This window comes from Nipponia nippon, unplaced genomic scaffold, assembly GCF_047370975.1.
Source record: "Nipponia nippon isolate SJK-2023a ecotype South Korea unplaced genomic scaffold, ASM4737097v1 scaffold_5, whole genome shotgun sequence".
NCBI classification, from domain to species: domain Eukaryota; kingdom Metazoa; phylum Chordata; class Aves; order Pelecaniformes; family Threskiornithidae; genus Nipponia; species Nipponia nippon.
The window spans coordinates 22,994,420-23,020,142 of NW_028262369.1; the positions used below are offsets into that span (position 1 = coordinate 22,994,420).

The 25,723-nt window shown below is 41.0% G+C and overlaps 1 protein-coding gene across 3 annotated transcripts in view; it reads right to left on the minus strand.

The window, feature by feature from the left end:
• Positions 1-25,723, minus strand: part of ROR1 (ROR family WNT receptor 1) — a 175,580-nt gene that overhangs the window by 57,217 nt on the left and 92,640 nt on the right. For all 3 annotated transcript variants that reach the window (XM_087731695.1, XM_087731693.1, XM_087731694.1), the window contains exon 2: positions 595-666. In XM_087731695.1, coding sequence (XP_087587821.1) covers positions 595-666 — 72 coding nt within the window. The remainder of the gene's footprint in view (positions 1-594; positions 667-25,723) is intronic.

Here is a 25,723-nt window from a genome sequence, read left to right on the forward strand (position 1 = left end):
ATGTTACATTAGAAGCATTTCAAAGACCGCACTGACTAAGGAGCTGCAGGCCACTGCCTTGCAATAAGGGCTAGAGGAAGTTAAGCAATTTGGCTTAAATAATTGGTAGTGCATAATTTACAAAATTAAGAGGAATGAGAAATACATCCCTTTTTTCACAATATACACCCTTCAGAGAGCTCCAAATCACACATAATTACCACCTGCAAATATATTTTCCCCATCTATTAATTTAAAGCCTCAAAATTTCATAACAAAACACATTGAGGCAAACTGACTGCCTAATGCTTGTTAATTTTGAGTTCAAATCCTAAGATCCACCAGACAAAATGTCAAGCAGTTCATACACCAACAGAACTCACATCTTGAAATATTTTTCCCATGTGGAACGTTTTACTAGTACAAGAAACAAACACAGCATTCTGCAGAAATCACAGAACCACACGTAATTAAATATCAAACGATCACAAGGCAAACAAAGTTTATCTTAAATGCCCCCTCACCCCTTTGCTTGCTGATTTGGCCAAGTCAAGAAGAAGAATTAAGATTTTTAAATCTGATTTCACATCTTCTTGTTTTTTTCTGTCCACTTACCTTTATCTAATTCACTTGAGATGTTCCATGATGATGTAGGCATGAAATCAGCAACAACTGATGAATTTGCTCCTGGAAGAAAAAAATAGGAAAAAAAAATGCTGTTAATATATAAATTCTGTATCATCAGGAGAGTAATTTATCCATTTATAAAGTCGCTGTCACAGTAATAAAATTATTTGAAGAACAGCAGCTATTAAAATGCACTCGATGCTCTGTGTTGGCAGGCTTAAGACATATGGGTCGCAGAACCAGCGAAGTGGAAAAAGGCACAGGGCCAGTGCTGGAGTTTGTTTTGCAATGCTGTCACTGTGAGGCCTTGTGGTAATTAAGCAACCAATCTTTGGGGTGTATTTGGCCCACCTTAAAATCTCTCCACGAGTTTTATAGAGGTAGAATGACTCTGCAGTGCTACAGCTAAGAAAAACACAAACACTATGAGGCTGCTGAACATGTTATCTATTAACATTTACAAGCAATTTTAATCCTGCAAACCCATGTGCACAAGAAGAGACAGAGTTTATGCACTGAAGTTAATCGGGCTACTTGTATGAAAAATCCTCCTACGACTCATGTAAACACAGGCTGGAAAGACTGATCTGATTATTAGTAACATTTTCTCATTGCTATGGTACTTTTTTCCTTTTCAAGAAAAAGTTGAATGGTGACCTTGGTCTTCACTGACATTTTTACCTTTTTTTTAATATGCAAACAGTAAGTTGTACAGAGGACAGTGTTGAGGGAACTGCCAGCCTACTTCCAGCCTCAGCTGTGTGTCACAGTAAAACGCCTCCCCGTATCTGAATGTCGATAATTTCATCAAACACGCATGTGAGGACTCTGACGTGTAACTGCTGCCGTAGCACTTGCCACGTGCCAACAGGCTGCAGTGGCCTGGTGCAGTATCCACGACGAGATGTTTGTTGGCCTCCCTGAGGGTCTTTGCAAAACCACGTTCAGCAGTGTAAACCCATCGCCACACGGTGAGGGGGGAATTACTGTCCCCTTGTAACAGCTGACCCACGTGCGCCTTATGAGGCTCTTCAGGTATCTGGGAAGGACTGCTTTTGGAGTGCAATCTCTCAGAGTGAACCCCCAGGGATTAATACACACATATACGAGCTTTAGTGAGTGACGATGGGAAGGGTGGGAAGAAAGGGTGTGCATTACATGGCATGGAAACACAGTGCACCTCCGAATTCCCTGTGTCCACCCAACCCCAGGAAACCCGACCTTGAAAAGGAGGAGAGCGATGTCCGAGGGCACAGGAGTACTACGGCACATAAAGTGGGACTGAATTTGAAATAAAAACAAGAAGTGCTCAATGTGTCAGCGCCTGAACTGAGTGAGATGCTAAAAAGACTCACTACAAATTAACACCCTGTAGCCCAATCCTGCATCGTGGCTGGACCCGCAGCGCCAGGTGATTTCACTTGGTCCCATATGTGCACAACGAAGGCAGAGTCAGGATGCAGAGCATCAGCAGGATCCCAGATCAGAATGGGAATATTTTGAAGTATATTATTTTGATTTTGACACCATCCCTTTAGCTTATTCCCAGACATCTTTTAACTACAAAGCAGTTTCACTCATAAAACTGTGGCAGTGCAAGGATATCCAAAGATGTTCTGCGTTTATTTGACCAGTCAGCAACTATTTCATTATAAAATCACGAGAAGATTGTAAACATAAAGTCATACAAATGCATGAAGCTGTTAAGTTCAGATACAGCCACTACAGTTTTTATAAATACCATCTTTCTTAAAAGCCCACCTGGTAGCACTGCTTATTTAAGACTCTGTCAAGTATTTCCAATGTAAACACCGAATTTGAAGGCATTATAACTCACCTACATACATGGCCCCTGGCCTGCACAGATACGCAGGGCGGAAACCCACTGACGGGGACAGATCCTGAGCCCATGTAAAATGGCATTGCTCTGAAGTCAGCAGTGACACCTGTTTACACAAGCTGAGATTCTGGCCCACTGTGTCCACCCCTCCTCGTTCTTTACTTTTTAACAGTTGAGCTTCTTACCTAACCAAATGTTAGGGACCACGTGGCTAAAAGGCCTGCAAGGTTTAAGGAAAACAAAATGGATCCAGTGCTAATATCACCTTCATGGTGACCACGATCATCCAAGCACCAGGGCACTGTGGCTGACGGATTTGCTCTGCGGCTAAAGACATGGGGTAGCTGGCAAATAACCAGCGGGCAAATGCTGACCAGGATCCCATCAGTATCAGGCTGATGCCGAAGGTTGGGATGCTCGATCTCCTGTGCCTCCCCTGGGCCCTTGCCCTTCCATCCCTCCCACCCCAAAAATGGGGCAGCTCCTGTAGGCCTGTGATAAAACCCCTCAGCGAGAGGGATCTGAGGTGCCATTGCCTCTCACACCTGCCGTTCAGACCAAACAGGTTCATCTCTTATGGCCACAGGGCACCACTCAAACCCACAGGCAATGGGTTCTGCCATTCACACTGCTCACACATTCAAGTTTTGCACTTCACAATATATTTTCTGTAGGTATTATTACTTTTGTTCACCTGGAAATATTCTAGTACTAAGAGCCTACAAATGAACCGTATTCTGCAAAGAGCTAACACACATTAACCAAAATGAAAGAAAAAGTACTAATAATACTATGATCAAATAAAACATTTTGCTATTTAAAACTCCAGTGTTCATATTAATGTTTTCTTAAACAGGCTTTGAAAACACGACCATAAATCTCACAGAGCAGACATCCATCACCTGACCTACAGAAGAAACAACATTAGAAGACCAAACTTTACTATTTGTGAGATAGTTCTCCAGGCTGGTAACTGGTAATTTTCTGATATTCCTGAATTAAAGCTCCAATTTGAGAGCAACATATTACTGTGCCCTTAGTAAACATTTTATTTGACTGAAAGGAACATGCAGAGCAGTTACACAGCTTGGGAACATACCATCAATTCAAAGTTAATGTAGAAAACAAAAGTACCCCAGAAAAGAAGCCCACAAGACATGCATTAATTTCATTTCTAACTGCGATGACTTAGGATTGCTGTGCATGAAAGTGAGAGCAGTGATACCTCTCCTTGGAAAAACTATGTTATAACCTTCAGGCCAAATCCAAAGCATGCTGTGTCGGAAGACGAGCTCCCAGCCAGTCCATAGAGAGAGATGAGTCATGGATGGGAGAAGGATCAAAGCCTTGTCTGAGCAAACTCGTTCTCCCCCTGGAACCAAACCCACCGCCTGCTCCTGCCTGAACCACCTCGCTCAGTAACTCTGCCTCCAGGAGGAAAATGTGTTTAAAAAAACAGACTGGGAATGAGTAGGACTTTTTTCCCCTTTGGGACCCACTGTGTGCTGGTGGGTCAAAGAGCTGGAGCACCAAGAAAGTCACACCGAATGCAAGACACCTCCAGCTCTTCCACCCACGACCTGGAGGAGACCAGGGAGCAGCGCTCAGCATCCATCACTCCGCTCGCCAATGGCCCATCCACTCACTTCACTCACACACCCGACCTTTAAACTCCCACTAACCAATTGCTCTGTTTATTCTGTATATCCCATATATGGGATTTACACAGAGTGACTTGCATTTGGGGCACTGAAACAGGCTTGCCCATTTGCTGTCACCATTAAAAAAAAAGGAAAAAAAATCTGCTTAATATTGCAACTGGATTTCAAATGAGGAGTTTAAAAATTAATCCTTAATTGTTAAAAATTGTTAAAAATGCCCTTTTATGCTCCGCTTTAACTATTTCAACAATAAGATTTGTTTTGAAAAAAAAGTCAACCTGAGAAATGTGATCAGCAGAGCGAACCATTATCCCGTTAAGATTTTATTTATAGATAAAATCATTCCAGATGAATGACGAATCTTATCCTTAATACTGGAAAGATAAGTATCTGTTCAAATCTCTATCACTATTAAGAAATGTTGGTCTTAAGTTAATGAGAAATCACAACAGTCAATTATAAGCCCTGTGAAAAGCCAAGTAAAGTGTATTCAAATACACTCCCCGCAGAGAAGTTGGCTAACATCTGATTTTATTACTATATTGCCTAAGTGTAGAGTGAATTTCACACAAGTCAGTCCTTTTAAAGCCTTTGTGATTAAATAAACTTCAATAAGGTTTACAAAAATCTGCCTCTGAAGAAAAACTACAGAGCTCGTTCTTATCACAGGCACACACTACTGTCTCATTTTCTCACCAGAAGCAACCATTACTCAGTGCTCCAGTGTTTGTACTGTCACGGTTACAGAGCCATCAAAAAGATGGGGCAGCCTCATCCCCTGGCCACAGAACTGAAAAGGAGAAGATCCAGGCCTCGTGCCCAGGCTAATTAATATCTCTGTGTGATGCATTTGTAATGCAAAGTAAAGAGAGTATAAGTCAAAACAGGAAGAAGGCAGATAACTAAGATGACACCAAACCCAGAAATGATTGAAGATTTTAATGGGGAATAAATCTGCTCTATAGAAACAAAGCAGAGAGCAAAATAAGTCTAAGAATGTGGATATTCTGCTTGCAAGGTCCTACGAGCAATGTATGAGGTCTGTACGGCTGCTAAGCACAGGAACATACACAGGGTTGCCTGGGACAGGCTTTGTTCTCGGGTACAGAGACAAAAATTCCAGGTCTTGCAGGAACACATCTTCTTAAGGTGGAAGATATGTCTAGTTCAAACACACAAACAAAATTTCAAAGTGTCTTCTTAATGGGCATCCACTGTCTTACTTTATATCACGCCAGGGGGTCATTCTATATCCTAATTCTATACCCTCACGGCAATTTGGAGTAATTTTTTCTGATACAAATATGAAAGTGACTACAATGTATGCAATCCAGATCTCATTGGAGAATAACCAAAACAGCAAAAAGAGCAAGGAGGTATTTAAAGTAACCAAGGAGTTAGAAGTCTGAGTAATAAGATAAACTATAAAGTTATACAGAATTAGAGCAAAACCTAATTATACTAAATGCTCAGTATTTTTTGCTTTTCTGCACATTCCAGACCGACGCTTCATCTTTCTCTCTGTCTAGTTCCTACCTGACTGATCTCTTCCAGGATCTTCCCACAGATATGCCTCACGGCTGTTTTTCTTCTCAGTCGTATCTCCCTCATCTTCCTTTTTTGCCTTTTGAGTTTTCTGTTTCACTGATCCTTTGTAAGTTCCCCACACATTTTCATCTGATCTCCCAAGATACTACATTTTGCAATCAGCCAGTTACCAGCCTATCCACAGCCCACCCTGGAGGTGCTGAAGGAAATCTAGACATACTTTCTGCAGACTGTAATGGATACAACCTATTATTTACCAATTTTCTTGTCTGTTTAAAAATTGGCACCATCCTGAAATTTCCATGATATATACCTCAAATTTTGCTTATATCTTTAATGTGTGAAAGGATTTTATTTTCATTACATCAGTACCTCTGCATGTCAGTAGACCTGTTTGCATTATACAAGTCTTGTGTTTCAAAAGGAGGCAGGAATCATAAATACTTCAATCAGTTGAACGAGGCAAAACTGCATGAAGACGGGAAATTGTTGAGAGCGTTTCTGCTCTTCAAGTAAGGCAGATGTCTCTGAAGGAGAATATACTGCCTTTAATAGTATGCAATACCATAGGTCAATGGCAAACCTTCCATTGATTAGTTATGAATATAGCAATTTCAGTACACAACGATGTGTAAAAAATACGTATATATAGCCCACAGCAAACACAGTGCACGTTAAAAACATTCCTGCAAAAAGACTCAACCTTGCATGTTCAGGTGAAGCTGTTGGCCTTTGTACTGTCACTTTAAACATTTTGAAAGAGAACAGCCTACAAATTATATGCAATAAAAACTGCCAGAGAACAGACCTTAACTAAAGATCCATTTGGTAAGCAAGATGAAATGCTGCATGATGGCATTTTTCCTTCAAATGCTTAACATTAACTAGTTACCTTTACTCCACCTGGTTACTCTATGGCTGAAAAAGCAAAGACAAAGCTTGTTCTGCCAAAACCTTGCATAGGCAGATCCGAGAGATAGAGTTTACCAGATGATTCCTGCAGAGTTCACGACTGCTGCCATCACTGTGTCAGAAACTGCACTTTCTGTTGGCAAAGGACCCGCTGGAGCTCTTCAGGCTGTTCCATGCAGATGAGGGCAGAGATGATACTGCATGATGCTAATAACTTTCAAATGGTTAAGTTTCCCCACACTATTAGAATGTAAAACTTTCAAGCACGGCTATCTGTTATTTATCTGTAGTATATCATTATTGATAGCCTGGGGTAGGTTAATAATTGGCATTAGATAGGGAAATTTTCAACACCAATGAACAATTTGAGTTCTGTGGGTTTCAAACATACAATACATTAATTTTCAGCTTCAAAAGTGAGACTTGCAGCAGGATGATTTAATTCAGTGCAGGACTGGAAATTGTTAGGACCTTCATTTATACCACAGCCTATTCCACCTATCAGAGCACCTCATCACTGCTACTGGCACTTTCATCAGCACGTACGCAATGAACAACCTCTCTACCTGGGAGTCTTTCTAAATGCCTCAAGCTCCTGAGGGCTAGAGATAAATTGTAGGATTGGCCCATTTATGATGCATCATCAGAAATAATCCTGGTACCCTATTTGTGATTACAGGGCGGGAAGCAAAGAGCGCTGCATGCACCTGACACCTCTGCCTTACATCTTCTTGCAGACCTGCTCTCTTCGATGAGGACACACCAGGAAAGCTTTTCGCTCAAAGGTGGGCAGTCACTGGGATTTCCTGTACTTACAGGATATCAGTAACACCTCAAAAGGCCTACTGGGGAGATTAAAGCCTATTCTCAAACACACTGTTCTTAAGATTTGTTCTGGAATATTAATAGGCAACACCATCAAAAAATTATGCAATTGCTACATACTCAATACCTGCAAACTCTTAAATTACCTTTAAATATTTTGGCAGTAGTCTAATGACCTACACAAGTCAGGTCAACACAATATTTTTAGTAACTTGGTCTTTGACTAAGCTCATATCAGTTAAAAAATGTTTTCTTCATTGGGATCAGAGCCGTCTCTTGGAAGAAGAGGTTGTTAAGAGGCCTTTTTTATATGCTAATACTTTAATCCTAAATTTCTAATTACTGAACTACAATTCCTTTTGATTGCAGCTATTAATTACAGATTATCATTAATGTTATATGGATTTAGAACTCACTGTGGAATCTGGGTGCACTTTACATTGCTCTAAATTGGGTCGTTAACAGTTCCACTTAAGAAGAGCAAAACACTGCACCCTGGAGCAACCCACAGCTTTAATGACAGGGAATGAAGAAAAGAAATGGCCAGTTGGCTGAGCGCCAGCATTTCATAGCTCACAGTCGAGTCTTTGTGCTTATGAACTGTAGAAATGTGGCTACAATGGCACTTCAACGCACGTCAACCAGATGTGAACCTCAGGCGCATGAGCCTAGCGCAAAAAAACACTCTGCCTGGAGTTCCTGGGAAAAAGCACTGCTCAGGTGGACCGGGCATGATCCTGCACTGCACAAACTCACAGGACCTCTGCCTCTACTGCCATGGAAGCAGGGGCAAATCTAGAGAAGAAATAAAGGTTGGGCTTCTAAGTTAACTTGAAGCAAAAGCACTTCGTGGACAAGTGACTGGTGCCTTGGACTGTCCTGAGTCTACTGGCAATGCAGAGACAAGGATACAGAAGGATCATGTCCATCTCACCAAAGCTGGCAGCCTCTGAACACACCTCAGTGCTTTTTCTAGGAAGAACTATTTGTACTCTGCAAATCTGAAACACAAGGGATGTGGAAGAAAGATATTGGAGGAACACATCATTTTTTTGCCCATAAAGGCAGCTTTTATTGGACACAGATATCAGAGAGTCTGGTTGTTCTTCAGTAGTAATAACCCTGGAAGGGAGCACAGCACAGCTGTTTGTCATGCAAATCTACAAAGGTTGGCTATTTGCATAATAAATGCAAATTTCCCATATCTCCAAACCTGCCTGAGATAATACTGGATTTTTTTCCATGCCCTGAGCTATTCTCTTCTGAGCACCTCAGACTGGTGGAAAGACAGAAGAGAAAGTGGAAGTGGGAACCACTCAAAGGAAACTGGATGACTGCAACAGAAGAAAGCAAAAACTAACCGCGGCAGCAAGAAATTACCGGGTGGCTAGTCCAGGGTAAGAGAATGTGACAAGAAACAGAGGAGTCACAAAAACCCGTCACAGTATCAAGAGGGCAGGGAGGTGGACAAAGATGTCTTGAGGCACCGTTAGGTGAAGATGTTTCAATGCCAGGAATGGTAAGGGGTCCAGGGAGGAACGGGAGGAGGCAATGTTCTCCGTTAGGCACTTTGTGGTGGCAACATCTGGGTTGCTTGAGATGGGGGCTTCCCTAACACCACCCTCAAAAAGTCCTGAATCTGAAGAGCACTGAGATCCCTCCAAGCAGAGAGAAAAGGCTCTCTTGTAAAGCCTAAATGTCCTTGCGAATCTGAGTGATCCATATCACCCAGCCCACACCTACTATGGATGCTTGCTTTCCTGAAGGCACCAATGCCATGCACAAGCGTTTTTGGGGGCCTGCCCCTCTACTGACACAACATCCACACAGGTTCCCATTTAATTATCTCACAAAACAGCAGGCTGAGCAGCACCCACAAGTGCATGGTTGGGATAGAAGTGTTTGCAGACGAAGGATGAAGTGCCTGGACAGGGCTTTGCATTGCACCTGCTCGCTTGTCCCTGGCTTCCATCAGTGCCACTGCACTAAATCCACTCGCAAAAGCTTTAAAGGCAAACCCAGCCAAGCGCAGGGAGGGCAAACAAGAAATCATTTACATCCACCATAAATTGCAGCACACCGTAACTCCTTGCACCTCAGCACTTGAGGGCCAGAAATGATTGAAATGGATAAGGCTACTAGCAATCTACAATTAAACCCTTATAACTTGTGAAGAAAATTACAGTAGAAGTCTGCCATGTGCAAATTCATTATTATTTTTTGAGCTCGATAATTATTTTTGTTGCAGTGAGGAAAAATGTACCCATGTCAGCTCATGAATTAATGAACGGTCCTGAAACAATTACTTCTTAAATACACAGAAGTCTCCCTAGTGTAAACACGCTCCATTTTATACCATATCCTCTTGGTACAAGGCATACATTGCAACATGACTTATTGGCTGCGTATGATGAAACAGTAAATGTTGCACGTTTGACGGCTTCAGCCTCATGCTTAGGATTTTACATGGGTTGATGTTGATTAATGTACAAACTGCCAAATTTATAAAGAGCCTGAAACACAAGGATACACTGTGAAACGTATGCTAATAGAGCACAATTTATATAAAAAGGGGGGAATGTAAATATTTAACTGATGCCAGAGCTGGATGATTTGGCCAAGTTGGGACTGAGCTACATTGATTGTTCAAGAGGAACTTACACCCTGGTCTAAACCCACACAAGCCCGATCTCAGACAGGCTTAAAGCCTGTACGTTTTAGAAGGCAGATTTAAAACTTAATTTCTTCTGCTAAAAGGCTGGTTTTTAAATTTTTCCTTGAAGTCAACCAAATGACACTTGTGAGTAAGAACGGATCAGCGTGCATGCGGAGAACTGGGCTTAGCTCAGGTCTCAGCTGGGAGCGCTGAGGGAAGCGCTGGGAGGCAGGATCCTGACCCAGATCCCTCAGTCTCCGGCGCATGCAGGCACAGCATCCTCGAGAGACCAAAACCAAACCAAGACCCTCCAGCTAATTTGCATTTATTAGCAGCCTCAAGAGAGGGCAAGGTCTCTCAGAGGTGAATACTAAACTCCCTTTTCATGGCTCCAGGTTCAGACAAAATGGTGACATGACACAGGCACGTCTGTCCTTGTCCTGCCCTCGTAGGACTCCAGATCAGGGCTGTCCACATGCTAGCTAACAAAAGCAATTATATAGGCAATTAGTCTCCACAAAAGGTTTAAATCAATGCTTCAGAGGTTTACTTTTAATCCCTTCATAGCTAGAATGAGTTAATGTACTGATTTAGCCACAGTTACAACTTATTTACTGTAGGAAAGTTTCCTGCATCGAAGGTTCATCAGGATCTCCTGGATTTACATACTCTCTAACATTAAGAAAAATTAAATCCAAACTTAACAATAGGACCAAATTTATTTTCATTTCTACTTTTTGAGGGATCTTCAAATTGTTTCATCAGTAGCTTAAGCATGCTTTTGTCCATGATTTCAACAGATATAGAATTATGCAAACTTCCAGGGGCTACTGAACATCCCATCATGGGCACGCAGACCTCAGCACTGAGAGCCTCATGCTGGCAGCTTACTAATGGACACCAAATCCACAAGTTTGATGAAATCAATCTCCTGAATCTTTAAATTATGCAGCAATCCTTATGCACTTTCTCAAGCACAGTCAGGACTAAGGAAACAGTTGTGCAAAAGAGCCACTTCTAAACAACATAACTAAGACTAAGCAAGCCTTCCTCTTAATTGCACCCAGAAGTACAAATGCCTGTAGTCTTCATGACCCCGTAATGGCTTTGCCACAAAAAAAACAGAGTCTTTAAAAGTTAATAGCCTGTACAATAGGAAATCAACAGGAGCAGGGCAAAGTTGGCTTGTTCAGTCTTAACTGCTTTTGCAGCCGCTGAAGCCTCATGGAAGGATAAACCACTGATGATTTTTTTATTAGCTCAACAAACAAGAAGCTAGGCATTTGATGTAATGCTACTGCAGATCTACAGAGATTATGTTTCAAAGTCGTGGCAGCTGCCATACTTTAAGAAACTAGTTAGCTTGGAAATGGATATAGTTTTCTCTGAAAGGCAGGGCAATCCAAATAAACACGCTGAGCACAGTACATCCAGATGAAGTTCCAGTGGACCAACTGCTTGCCTAGTAGCTGCAAACCACACAGCTGCGCAAAACTTTTTGATTGCTGTTCCTAATTTCTTGTTCTTCAGGCCACAGGACTGCAGTAATATCAAGCTCAGCAGGTGATAAGAGCGAGCGTCTGCCAAAGTAAGCCTGAGTGTGTGCAGATTCTGCTGAGTTCAAATGAGCACATACTTATTACAGGGCTAAATTTGACTAGTGGGTTCATTAACATTAGTCAGCTCTGATAGCATCCAGACACACTTGAAATATTTTGTACAGAGTATTTACAAGTAAAGGAAAACACTGTTTCTCCTTGAAAGCTTCGAAGCAAACAGGACACTGGGAAACTGAAATGGTAGAACGTCCCGTAACCTTCTCATTAGTTTCGTACCTAGTATTTACAGACTGCTCCTCCAATTTTTCTCCACTCATCTGTAATTAGTTCCCAAGCCACTCCTTATGATCAAGCCAAATTTTTCTGCTGTTTAATTTTTCAGCTCTCCTAAAGTTCATTCATGGGTCCCTTCCTCACTATGCCAGGAGCTACACCCTCTGTTTTATCCCACTTCTCAGCTCTGACCATCTTGTACAGGACTCCATTTCACCAAAAAAAAGCAAAGTTTTGATGCTAGCCGAGGGGCTTCTGAAAGAATAACAGAGAGAGACCGTGCACGACCGCAATTTTGGTCTCTTGAGGGGTGGCTGCAGTTTTGGGAGGAGGGTTCCTGTCTGAGAGATATGGAGCACTGATTGCACAAAGTCTAAACACTCCATCAATGATACAAGAAAGATGTTGGAAATACTTATTTTTTATTCTGGCAGATTCCCTTCTCATTTTTGTGATTCTGGTCAAATATCACAATCTACCAGCTGTTTAGTTTAAATTAAAATGTTTAAGTAATCAAACTCCTTACCTTGTGGCTGTACAAGACTGAAAACTTTCCATTATTTAATACATGGATGCTCAAGGAATATTTGAACCTAATCCAGACTTTACTTAGATACCTGGAAAATCCAGGATCAGTTAATGATTTTGGATCCTGTCTCAGGTTTCTGCATGTCTTCAATCCTCCTGAAACACAGCACTGCTAAGTTGTGTATTTTCTTACCCAGATTCCCAAATTAATTGACTTTGACAGTGGGTTTGTGTGCTGCTGTTAATCATGCTGTTTACATAAGGCCAGGGATAACAGATTATAGCATTACAAGAATCTTTTAAAAATCTAGCTATTAAAGTCTCAGAAAGAGTGTAACAGAAGTAAGAGAAGAGATTTTCTTGTGGGTTACCTGATTTGATAATGACATTATATTTGGTGATCTCAGTTCAGCTCCCAGCAGCCAAACACCCCTGTCACAGAAAGCACAACCAGCAGATGTAGTAACCCTCTTGGCAACTCCAAGAGCCAAAGGGCTGAATTTCTCTCTCCCAGCGAGTGATTTCTCAGTGCCAGTACTCTTCTGGGATATTAACAACTCAGCCTGGAGGGACCTTGAACTTCAGGTTAGTCCTAAGCCTGTGAAAGGGGAAAATCTCACTATTCTCATAGGAATCCAAATTGAAAATGTTCTCCATTTATGAGAAAGGCAGGATAAAAAACAATATGAGCTGCAATAGGAGGCATATTCACAAAAAGACGTGAATAGACCAGAACTGGATTCAACAGAGAGGTATTTCCTGGGTAAAGTGATCACATTACTTCTGCTGCATTGAGGGCCATTGAGATGGCACCGAGAAACGTCCTATCTCTCAGTACAAACATACACAAACCATAAATATCAATCATGCGAAAGTGTCTTTTTTCACCACATTTTTCAGCAAATCGTGTCTTGTTTGAAATGCGTGGGCTTGGTATGCTGAAGGCGGGAATTCTCAGAAGATGTGGTTCTCTCCAAACCACAGAGCAAATCATGCCCTGTGATTTTGGTTTCCTTGCATTACTGGCTTAAAGCTTGGAAACCATTTAATACATACACACACACATACATATATGCACAGATACACATGCGTGCACACACAACTAAGCAGATACAGATTCTGGATTCTGATACAAAATCCTGCACACAGTGTCACATCGCAGACAGCACATCCCGAGTATCTCACCTGTGATGAATTTCACAGCAGAAATCACAGCACAGTGTTCACTGAGAGGCATTTCTTGTGGTGATCAACACAATTTTGTTCTGCCTTCGGCTTTCTGTTTTAACAAAATGAACCGCTTGCTGACACACCAGGCAGCAACACGCACAGCTCTGGAAATGGGCTTTAAACGCAGCTGGGGGAAAGTATGCATCCAAATGCCTTGGACACTGTTTGGGGCGAGGTGTTAATTCCCAGTGTTCTCAAACACTGGGAATCCAGGAGCTACGGTAGGTGCAGGCATGGAAAACAGATGTGACGTGAACCACCAGGGGCAAATACCCACTCAAGTCATTCCCTGGTGAACAAAGCAGCTATGAACTCCTGCTAGCGAATGAGGAACCCTGAAGTCCTGCCTGGTGGGAAGAAGCTCTGACTACTAATAAAGCGCATTTCAGTTATGGGACTGATGCAGACCAACAGTGTGGACATGTTTACTAATCAAAGCTTTGTTGCTGCTCCTTCAAGCTAAAATTGGTTGAAAACAAGGAGTTATTGACATAGATCGTGCCACCAAATTTTAACCACTTCTACCTGAGTCCTTCAATGACACGATTAGCCTGGAGTTTTAGTAACCTGCACTGCCATATCCAAAGCAACAAATGCAATTTTTATTTCCACTGATGAGCAGAACCTCTGTTAAAACTCTTACAGGATGGAAGTAGGTATCAAACGTATTTCTGCATTTGTGTGCAGTTTTATACTAATGTAAAGCTGAAGTATGAGGATAGAAACGAGGACTAATTTGTCTTGCAGTAGGGCGTGTGAATTCGGGAGCCGAATCTAGAAATAAGTGATGTTAGGTGACAGAACTCCTCTCTGTGCAAGCCTAATAAACACCAAGGACAAGCAAAACTAGTCTTCTCTGATACCTGAACATTACACTTCCCAGCTTTGCCTTACAAGAAAGAAGCTAAATTTCTTTGAACATTGTACTGGGTTTAAACACATAACGAACTCACTTAAATGGAATCAGAGATGAGCCTGACATCCTTATATCCTGCATGCTTCATATCAGCTCAAACACAGACTCTTACTTCCTAGGAACGAGGGGAGATGGAGGTGGTGAAGAGGATGAGCTTTTGTATCTAGAGACCTTTAAGTGTGGCAGGGGAGAAGAAAAGCTGTATACTCATTGCATTCATACACTGTGCGGCACACACCGTGGCACCCTAAAGAGACTGCTGGTTTCTCAGAATCAAAAAGCTGATTTATTTTTCTGGCAAACCTCCAGACGTTAGCACAGCTTACCTTTTGGGTTCAGGGACACCCCACACCTTGCACAGAGCCAGCTCTGCGCACGTATTGCTGTGAGCTCTTCCGCTGGAGGCTCCTGTCCATATCCATACGTTGCTTCCCAGTTCTGGGAGGGTTCCCACTGTGGTCAAGGGAGTTCTGACTAACAAGGATAATTAAAGGACTGCCCAAAGCTTTCAGGATTTGGCTTACTTAGTGCCATTATGCTTGACATTGTGCCAGGTAAGGAGAACTTGATCTCTGCTCCAAGTGGATAAACACTGCACTGCAGACACAGGAGTCTTGGAGATCTCAGCATGTATTTATGTAAAGCAGTGCAGGTGGGTTTACTTTTCAAATAAATAAATACAAAAATACTTCATAATACTTGGAAGTCAGCAGAGAAGATTGTGGTGGAATTAGCTTCTCATGTACTGGGTTGAGAAGAAAGTCCCAGTGGTAACAAGTGTCACGAATGAACGGAAAGAACCAGGCTAGACAGAGGCCACTATGGGAAGCAGGAGATTCCCCTACACTGAGCAGTTAAATGCAGAGCAAAACCAACATGCAGAATTAGAGAAGAGAAACTTTCCCATGTATGCAAAGGGACATATTTGATTTGAGTAGGAACTTTTCCTTAACAATTAACTCTTAACAGCTAATTAATATCTGTATGTCCCCCACCACTACTGCAGCCCCATCAAAAGGACTGTCTAGTGACACTAGGATCAAACACAGAAATCGAGGAACATGCTGAAATTTTAACTCTTACAATTATCACTTGATGATGCTACTAGCTTTACCCTATGAACTAAGAGTCAAAACGAGAAAACTCAGGGGAAACCAAGCTCCTATTGAATTAGGAAATGCTGAGCACTTTTGAAAGCTGCACAAGTGGATGAAAAGTGCTTTACAAAGCTATTAGCTCACAACTGCTGTACAAGTTACAAGCAATGAAAATAAAGAAAGTAAAGTAAAAGCAAAGGAAGAAGTAGAAAACATTTGAAGTGCTTCTAAACCATGACACGCTGACTGCCTGCATTAGATAAGCAGCTAAAATTTTCTTGCAGTCACTTTCATCACTACACACAATCTACTGAAGGCCACTTCATCTTGGCCTAGGCTTTAATTAAATTTAATGTTTATTTGCACATGCTAGGTATATCATAATTCAGGAGAGGGAAAAACCCCTGCTCTGCAGCCACCAGAGTCACCTTGCTAAAGTTTATGGAACCTAAATAGTTGGCACGTTCATAGACTGCAGACATAAAATAAGGCCAGGACTGAATGAACTGGAATAGTTATCTGGTCTTGTGGCCTGGGCTCATGGCCTCTTGACTTAGACTGATTCTTGGTTTGGAGCTTTCTTGCACATGAAAAACCTCCTGGGCTAAATGGGGTTAGCACATGAACATGGCATTTTCTGGCCTTTAAGCTCTGACTGACCTAAAAGACACAATTTACATTTCACGCAGAACCACGCTACTAGAAATCAGCAGCCGACACCGATCCAGGGCACTCTGCAATGGCGAGCACAAGCCAGCGTGGCCAACCCCGCTCCGAAGGGTTGTGTGAAATCCAATGCCACGGTGTTTGCCGGTGGCACCTTGATAAACTGCAGGACCCTACAGATTATGCGCTCTTACAAGCAACTCAGACATGCTGAACTTTCTACATAAATCAAATACTGAGGAGAAGAATTACATAACTCAGAGATTTGCTTTGGCACAGAGCAAGGACACTGTGGCACCATTTGTGTGTACTCAGCAATTTTAGAATCCAAGGATTTCTCCATGTTGCATGCTTGGAGATCTAATAAGAGCACTCTGCGTAGTTTCTGGCTGGTTAGAAAGCAGACAAATGAGAAAAATGAAGACTTTTGTTTTTACTAGGCTGTCAGTTAACATTTAGCAGTATGGCTCAAGTTCCCTTTTAAAGGGTACTGTGCTCCATCCTGGCTATTATGTGAAAAATGACACAAGGTGCTGTTATTTAAGCAGTAAGTCAGCCCCTAATGACCTTTTATACACAAACATTTGTATTCTTCAAAAGGTGAACATGGAAGGACAGGAATGAAGGAAATCTCCCTTTAGACAACTAAACTAGATTTCCAGCAGCTAGTGTATACACAGCACTATTAGAGCTCCACACTAGCAGCCCAAAAACATTTACCCACTTAAATATTCTGCTTTTATTACCTCAGTTTTAGGGAACCATGATTCAAAGTGCTGTTCTTTGCAAACACTGATGGCTAAGACCGGCTTTAAGGCATACAGTGGTTGGACCATAAGGATATCCACAGTTATACCCAGGCTAACAGAGGCACACAATTTGATTCAAAAGACAGCAGAAACGGTGCTTTACTTCACTGCCAAAGGACTCATTCCACTCAGCTCTGACAGGAGAAATATATGGTATTACTGCAGAAAGAGAAGTGAAAATATAGCATTCTTTGCTGTCCAGAAAAGAGAAAAGAAGGATGGGTTTAAAGAAGTAATTTCAAACACAGGGAGCTGTTGTACAACAGCAATTATGAAGACTATTTCCTCGTGCTCATCTTCACCCTAAAATAATAAGGTCCTTAAGTAAAACCAGACACTGGACTGAGGGTTTTATAGTCTCTTCTCCATGTACTACTGGAGCAGAGACAGCTGGCAGGACAGAGAGGGAAGATCTATAACGAAGCATGCATTAAGTTGCATGGTGCAGTTTCTCAAAAACCCTAGATATAGGCGTTTTTTTGTTGAAAAAGGTCGAGGGTGGGGGGGAAGAGAAAGCTAATCCTTGAAAAATAATCTTCCAAATAAACAGAGCGGCCTATAGAGAAAGGATCTGCACACTGTTTGGAGGGAACCAGCAGAGAGAGCTTAAGAATGATCCTTTCTTTAACAGTATACGACCCCTGCACCTTGATTCTTTCTGTACTCATCATTGACTCTCTGTCTTTGACAGGGTCATAAAAACACCAAATACTGCCAGAAATAAAAGATTAAATAAAAAAGGTACCTAGGAGAAAATGGAGATGAGACTCATAGCAAAATGGTAATTTCATCAAGAGTATCTACCCAGCTCCACTTGATTATAGTCAACTTGGAGGTAACACTCTTCAGGAGCTGTGAACCTGGTTTCTATGTCTGCGTAAGCAGTTCTTACACAAAGGAAACTTTACATCTGTGAACACAACATTTAGGTTAACAAGTCAAAACCACATCTAGATATAAAATATCAAAGCGAAATGTACAAAGACAGCTTACATGCATGAGTAGAAAAATGAGGAGACACAAAGCATTAGCCCATTAGCCTTAGCCCCACTTGCAAACTGGACCATCATTTCACCTATGATCAGTTCACATAAAAATAGCTCAGGTACTTGTATGCTAAGCTGGAATATAAATCTACATCTCAAAACCCACTTCTGAAGGACTGATACAGAAGCTGCAGTTGCAGAAAAATATCTTAAAATGTCCTTCCATAGTCCCACAGTACTTTGACAATCTGATTGTACAAACAGTTACTAACACAAGCTACTAGCCATGTGTATTTTAAACCCTGGGTAAGACAGCTAGCATTTCTGTCTTGCTTTCCTATTGCATATTTCTGTACATTCAGAAACATGGTGAATGATACAAAGAATAAGCATAAAAATGGAAATTACATGTAAGTCATATAAGGGGGGGGGGGGGGGGGAACAACAGGAAAAACAGGTCCAAAAGGTTGAGTGATAATTGCAAATCTAAACAAAGAAGATTTAGTTGAAGATAAGAAGGAAAGAAAAAAAACCTCTAAAACTCCGCACCGCAGATCACACATCTTTTGTGCCAGCTGCCTGATCTTTAAACTGAATCAGTAATGACTGCTGAAAGCTCTGCGTGGTCCAAGTACCAAGTCCACTACAGAGATATCTGGCACTCTTATTTCACAGCAAAGATGACTTATAACTTTGCTTTGTAAATATTGCACCCTTGGAGCACTGGATATTTTGAAACCCTTCATAATGAGCTTATTTTGGGGTGAAATTCTCATAATGCTAGTTGGCAAAAGTTTAAACTGAAAATCTTTAAAGGTATTCAACTTTTAAAAGATTTACTATGAACATAATAGCAAATATGGTTGGTATCAGGAGCCAAAGACATTTTTTTCAGCCTAGAGAGAGTAAGTAGTCTGTTGTTTCTTACATCTGGAACAGTAGTAATCCATTCCTTAAGCCTGAGCAATCAAATTACTCTAATTTTCTGTTGTCTTGGCTTGAATAAATATTTTCAAGACAAGTTATGTTAAAAATATGCACACACTGACTGTATAGTTAAATGTGCTTAACATCTGTGCTGCAGTTTAGTGTGGCAAGTTGGAAAGGTATCCCAATGGAAAGGGACTTGAAAAAAAATCACTCAGTTTCCATTTGAATTAATAATGAAAAAGGAGGAGGGGAATTTAAATTAAAAATATAGGAATAGGGGGGAAATTGGGAAAAAAAAATAGAAAGAATAAAAGGGAGGCTGGAATTCCTGTGGCAGCTTGCACAGGAACAAATCTCAAAGGGATGGCAGGCTGCAAGAAATACAACCTTTCATCTTTTCACAGGATTCAGAGCTGCCCTGGCCAGGCTGAGTGGGCGACTGTGGAAAAAAAAAAGAAAGTGAGAAAAACATTAGGGGTTTTCTGCCTCTAGAATCCCCTCACAGCCCTTGCAAATCTCACCATGGGAGGAAGCAATTTGCATTGCAGTTATTCGCTAGTTTGATAGAAAAAATGGAAAAATGGATTCTCATTTCACTATCAAGTATTGAAAACTTCTGAAATGTTGAGTGAAAAAAACAGGGGTAATTACTATCATTATTTCTGGCAAAAAGTACAAGGTAAATGCTCCCACTTTTACATGCAGATTCACTAAACAATCTAACAGGTGATGAAGGGAAAGCACAGTTTGTATTTTAGGAAACCTACGTTAACAAAATCAAATGCATTCTGCAAGACTTCTGTTGGAGGAACACGCCTGCATACCTACAAGCATAGTGGATGTGGGTAAAACTGTGTAAAATTTTGGATCAATGTCACATGTGCTTCTCATTTTTTCCCTATGCATCGGTAACAGGGGTTGACAAGCATTTCTTAAACTATAACAGTACTTCCAGTTTTAAACAGGTCATCTAAAAGAGAAGTTATTTTTCATTTACAAGGCACCACTTGTATTCCAGCCCAACATAAGGAAGAAAATGAAGGCACTTAACTTTCTTTCACTAAAGCAGTTTTTCCTTTCCATTGCCTTTTTTCCCCCCAAGTACGGCAATATTAGGGCATGGAGAGTAGATCTGGTATTAAGGTCTTTCTCAAATAATTGTCTTTTGTCATTTTTCATTTTAAGAAATAAACACTTGGTATTGTTCTCCCTTAACGGGCAATGTTTGGTGTAGTGGGAAGCTCTGGGTATAAATGAAGATGTGTACATCTCTAGACATTTATTCCAGCTGTTCAGTTAAAAAAAAAAAGAAGTTGCTGTTCTTCCTTCCCCCTAAAATCTCAAAACTGATTTCAAATTACAGCATTTTGAAAGCTAATGCCCTCTTCTGCTCTCTGAGTCAGAAGTTTGCACTCCCATCAGAATTTCAAGCTCCTTCCTCCAAACACAAATGTAGTGGTTTTGCTTTCAAAAAAAAAAAAAACAAAAACAAACCCTGCCTTCTGTACAAGCACAGCATTTCAGCAAAACATCAGGAAACCCAAAATAACACTGAGGTAGTGATACTTCTCATTCATCTATTTGCTGCTGTGCAGATGCAGGCTCCCGGTGCCTCAAAGCCCGGTTGAGCTCGGCCGCTGTGCAGCAGGGCAGAGGGAGGGGAGGGGATGTGGAAACCCAAGAGCTGCACAGTTTTCTACCTCCTTTGAAGAGGGAATTATGTCTGTTGAGATAGAGCATAATTGATGTTGAAAATGCAAGCATACCAATAAATTAATATCACAGCAAACTCAAATTACAGGATTTATAGGAATGCAATATAGTCCATTTGGTAAACAGATCTGAAGTACAGACGATTTGGGAGGATAAGAAATACAGAAGCTTGGTTTGCTTCCAACTGAGGAGATTAATGTCAATATTTAAGAAAGCATCAATTCGCTTGCATAGGAAAGGGAAAAAAAATTCAGCCATCTGAAACAAAATATTGGATTGCCTCAGTGCTAGAGGATTATCCAAATACAGTAAAACTTCACCCCGCTTCTTTTTCTGTCTTTGAGTCCGTCAGATATCACGTAACTGCCCCTTCCATCACTGCTCTTTGGGAAAAGCATGAGATTGGAAATATAGAAGAAGCTGGTTCTTATTTTTCAGACAAAGGACAATTCTCCTGCGTCAAAGCTGCTCAACTCTGCTGCAGAGCCTCCCCACTCCTGCATGCCCATAGTTCATAACTCATCTTGACGGCTTTGAGCCAGGGTTTGATAACCATTTAAAATGCTTCATGCTGCAGAGAAACGCTGTGCTTCCTCGAATGCTACTTACAGTAAGTTCTTCTAGAGGTGTGAGTTTTTTTCCAGAAGAACAGCAGCCCTAGCCTAATTTTGTGTATTCCCTGAAGTATAGACCTGAGCCAGATGAAGAGGAAGGTCTTCCACCTTTCCCTCCTCCAGCAGGAAGACACCCACCATAAAGAAGCTGCCCGGGGCCTTTTACCAGTCACCAAAGTCCCTTTTTATGCTCTCTCCCCAAAAGCAGACTCTCCGGGCCACTCAGATCCATATAAGACATTTTACTATGGATGGAGCAACTCAGAATAGTTTAAATGTATCCGTCCTTGTAATTCCTTAGAAATACTCTTAAAGGTCAAAGGTTTAAAGCCAGTTCTTTGAAAAGAATCCCATAATGCTGAACTTTTAAAGGACCCTTAACAGGAATGTTAATTACTCGGAGTCGCGCATGACACACACTTAACGTGCCAAGTGCCCGGTAAAACTTTAACAAAAAAGCCTCAAATCCATTTTTCCTGAACGCATGTCAGGGCCCAGTTCAGCAGAGTGCTCAAGCTCATGAGTAACTTTAATAAGACTTAAGCAAGCGCTTAAATACTCTACTGTAAGAAGGGCTCATGGTCCATATCATAAAGGGACTACAACCAGAAAAACCCAGTCCAAACCGCGAAGGATACCAGGTGATCCCAAGTCCCTGAGCTCTAAAGAAAGAATTATTGTGAATTACTGTCTGTCTGTATCTGTTTTTGAACACCTCACAGTCTATTTATTACGAAAATGTACCATGTTAATTGAAAATGTTAATATACAGTCCTTTCCCTATCTGATAAAAATGTACTACTCATCCATCAAAATAACTGTTGATGAGGCAAAATTCTGCATCAGTCTTTGAAAGCACATTGTAATCTGATCCCATGAAGTGATTACTTACAAAGGATGGCAAAGGACATGATTTATTTTGAGTATCACTAAACTCTACCATACTAAAATAGCGGACTAATATTTTCTGGTTTTACCCACACACTAAATTTTTATTAAGCCCATGTGTGAATGCATGAGTGCTGTTTCTGAGTATTCATGGACCTTCTCAATTTGTATCTGTCTGCAGCAGCACAAATGATGAACGCATTTCTTCCAAAATCTCTCGTATTTATAAATTTGGGTTATTTCTATGTTCTTGTTTACGTAAAAGAATATTGATTACAGAAGAACTTAAGACAGATTGTCCAAAAAGTTCCAATTTAAATACCTTTTCCATTAACAATGCAAATACTGACCACTTTTTCTTTTTTGAAGAAACCATGTGTATCTAAGGAAGGTTTTCATCATGTAATTAATATTTCACCACCCTGAAAAGGCTCAAAGTTTCCTCAAGGTGTATCAGTAAAAGCAGACAAAACATCCTTTAGTTATTTTTCCAGAAGATGGCCTGAAATTTGCACTGCAGTAAATCCCAAATGCCAGTGCAGTCATGCTTATCCTCCTTTTCAAGTAAAGCCAACGTGGAAACTTGGAAGACCTTTTGCTAGACAGTCCATGCCATCTGCTTCCCTCCCCTAGCTTTGAAAGTAGGGATTATCAGAATGTGTCCAGCGAATTAATGAAATGATGGCACAAGCAAAAACATTGTCTTCAGTTGAAAAATAACTTGCAAAAATTGAAGGGAAACAGCAACATAAGGTGAAATGCATTATTACAGACCATTTCACAGGGAAAGCCTTGGTATGTGCCGTACTTGACTGGAGGTTCAGAATTAGATTACCCACTTTATTTCAGACCTTTTGGTTGTAAATGCTGCTGGTGGGATGTTGGTTCCCTGTGAACACCAGGTGAACATGGAAAACTGGGATTTCCTCCTAGCTGCCACAGCATTAGCTCCATCCAGGAGCACAGAGCAAGGCAGCACAGATGCAGAAACCTTTTTTTTCAGCTAGAAAGAGGCCCCATATCACAGCTCTTAACGTAGGAAAATGTGGGAGAAGGTTGAGGTTGGGCCCCTCACCATATTTCTTTGGCTCATCCTTGGTAGGTGGAAGTTGCCTACCTCTGGGACACTGCATATCACTCATTATGGACACCACGTCTGCATCCGTGTGGACAAAAGGAATATTTAGATCCCTGCTTCCATGAGCTGACGATCACACGGGATTATAACAAAATTTGTCAGGCGTTAATGTCTCTTTGCTTTGGCCTCACTCCCCAACTGCCCCAGCTCCTCCACGTTATCACCACCCAGTAAATTCTCCGCAAGGTCCTCTGTGATATCTCCTCCCCTTTAGATACCAAAATTATATCCCACAGCACTCTCTCCCCCTTCAGGCTTACTTCTGACACTTACACTTCCAGCCCCAAGTGGGTGTTTATCACTTTATTTCTTATTGGATCTCATATATCCTAAAGCTTTTATTCTCAGACACAAAGCAGCAAGAATCAAGTAAAATACATTTTTACAGGTTTTCTCCAGGTAGGTTTCTAAAGAACTCGCCTGTCTACACCAAGCAAATGACTTGGCTGAAGAGTAAATACCACTATAAATACCACAAATTAAATGGTAACTGAAGAGGAAAGATCCATGGATTACTTATCTCTGTTTATTTCACTGTTCCACCAATTTTCTGTTACTTTTTGCTTTCATATCGCTTCATCATGATGTTCAAATTCACAGGCGCATCAATTTTCTGATACGTTTTCATCAGTTATATTTCTGCTACACCAGCAAACATTCAGTTAAGTACTTTGAATTTTAATTGCTCTCTCTCATGGAAAGAAAGATAACCTATCTTTCTTAAAAATATCCAAATCCAAATGGAAAGAATTCATTCATAATTAAATCATTCTCTCCAGAAAACCTACAAGCAAGACTGACAATTCACGGAAGAGATAAGAGGATTAGAAATATAATTTTAAAATTGTCTTAAGGGTGAAAGTTTACACCCACATCAGTTAAATGGTATCCATATCAGTTACAGAGAACGAGCTTAGCTCAGGCCCAATTAAAAAACATATTAGCAAAATCAAACAGTAAAAACAAAATAAATAGGAAGCATCTTTCAAAACTGTTCCAAAGTGCAGAAGAGCTTAAGAAGGGAGAAATATTTAAAGAAATTTGGAAGGTTTTGAAGTGGAGTTTAAATATTGTACAAATAGTTTCATGTAGAATTTTTTAAAACTTTCCAAACTTTGGTTGTATTAAAACAGTGTATTAAAATAAAATATTCCAGAGTGAAAAGATGAAGGCAATCTGAAACACCCGTGAATTAAAGAAACATAGGGTCTAAGCAGGAATCCGCATGAAAGCCACTCACAAACTGGGGATGCATGAGCCAGTTTTAATAAAGAGCTGACTTTGGCTTTCATCGAAAACTTGAAACACACCCAAGCCATACCCAACACTGAAGAAATTTGGTTAAGTGCTCTTTTCTCTTCTTTCCCATATCTATCAGCACAACTTGATTTCTGGCAATAATCTTTGGGATGGAAACAAATCTCAGAAAATTTCAAAGACGTCTGTTCTCATGGTATTCCAGCCTTGCTGGAAACAGGAATTACTGTCCTCCAGCAGACTAAAGAGAGCCTAATCGTGAAAGATTCACAGTCCAAATTCCAGCCCAAAAGCATTTGATATGCTTGGATAGGCTTCCCATAAGCAGTTGAACTTTGTGTGCTGGCATGAACTCACTCTCTGAATCTTTTGAAGTTTGCCCTACCAGATTATTGATGTGCATCAACGTTACAGCAGAGGAAGGCCAGGCAGCTGCTCACAGTGCTGTCATTATCTCTGCAATAGCTGGCATATTTTCCTAGTATAAACTGAACGAGCACCTCCAGAATTGAAAGTGCATGAATAGCCCAATATGCCAACTTCAACAGAAGCAGAGGAAGCCCAGCATCTCCCAGCACAGGGCAGTGTCTGGCATTACCATCCCAGCTCTCCCTGGTCGTACTGCCCAGCACAAGGCCAGGGATGACTCTGCTCCTGGCACTGGTACCTAATTAAATTAAACATGGTAACCCTGCTTCAGAGGAAACACAGAACTGAGCGCTGGATCCAATCTGACAACAACAGGCAACAACAACCGAAGGTTTCTCAGCCGTCGACCACTGACTGTGACGAATGATTTAGGTAAGACACAAAAGGAGTTGCAACTGCTCACCTGGCACATTTGATCGTCCCTCCCTTCCTTCCTCAAATTCACTAAAGCGCAAGAGACCTGAAATTCAAGAGACAACTTATCCATAAAAACACATGAGGAATCTTCTCCTTTGCCCTGCTCCCAAAAAGCAGTATCAGAAAATAATTCAAATAATTATAAGAATGCAAACACATGGACACACACTACTGTTCGTATGCATTGACTTGCTCAGAGATGTCACATTCTTCTTGTTGTGAAAT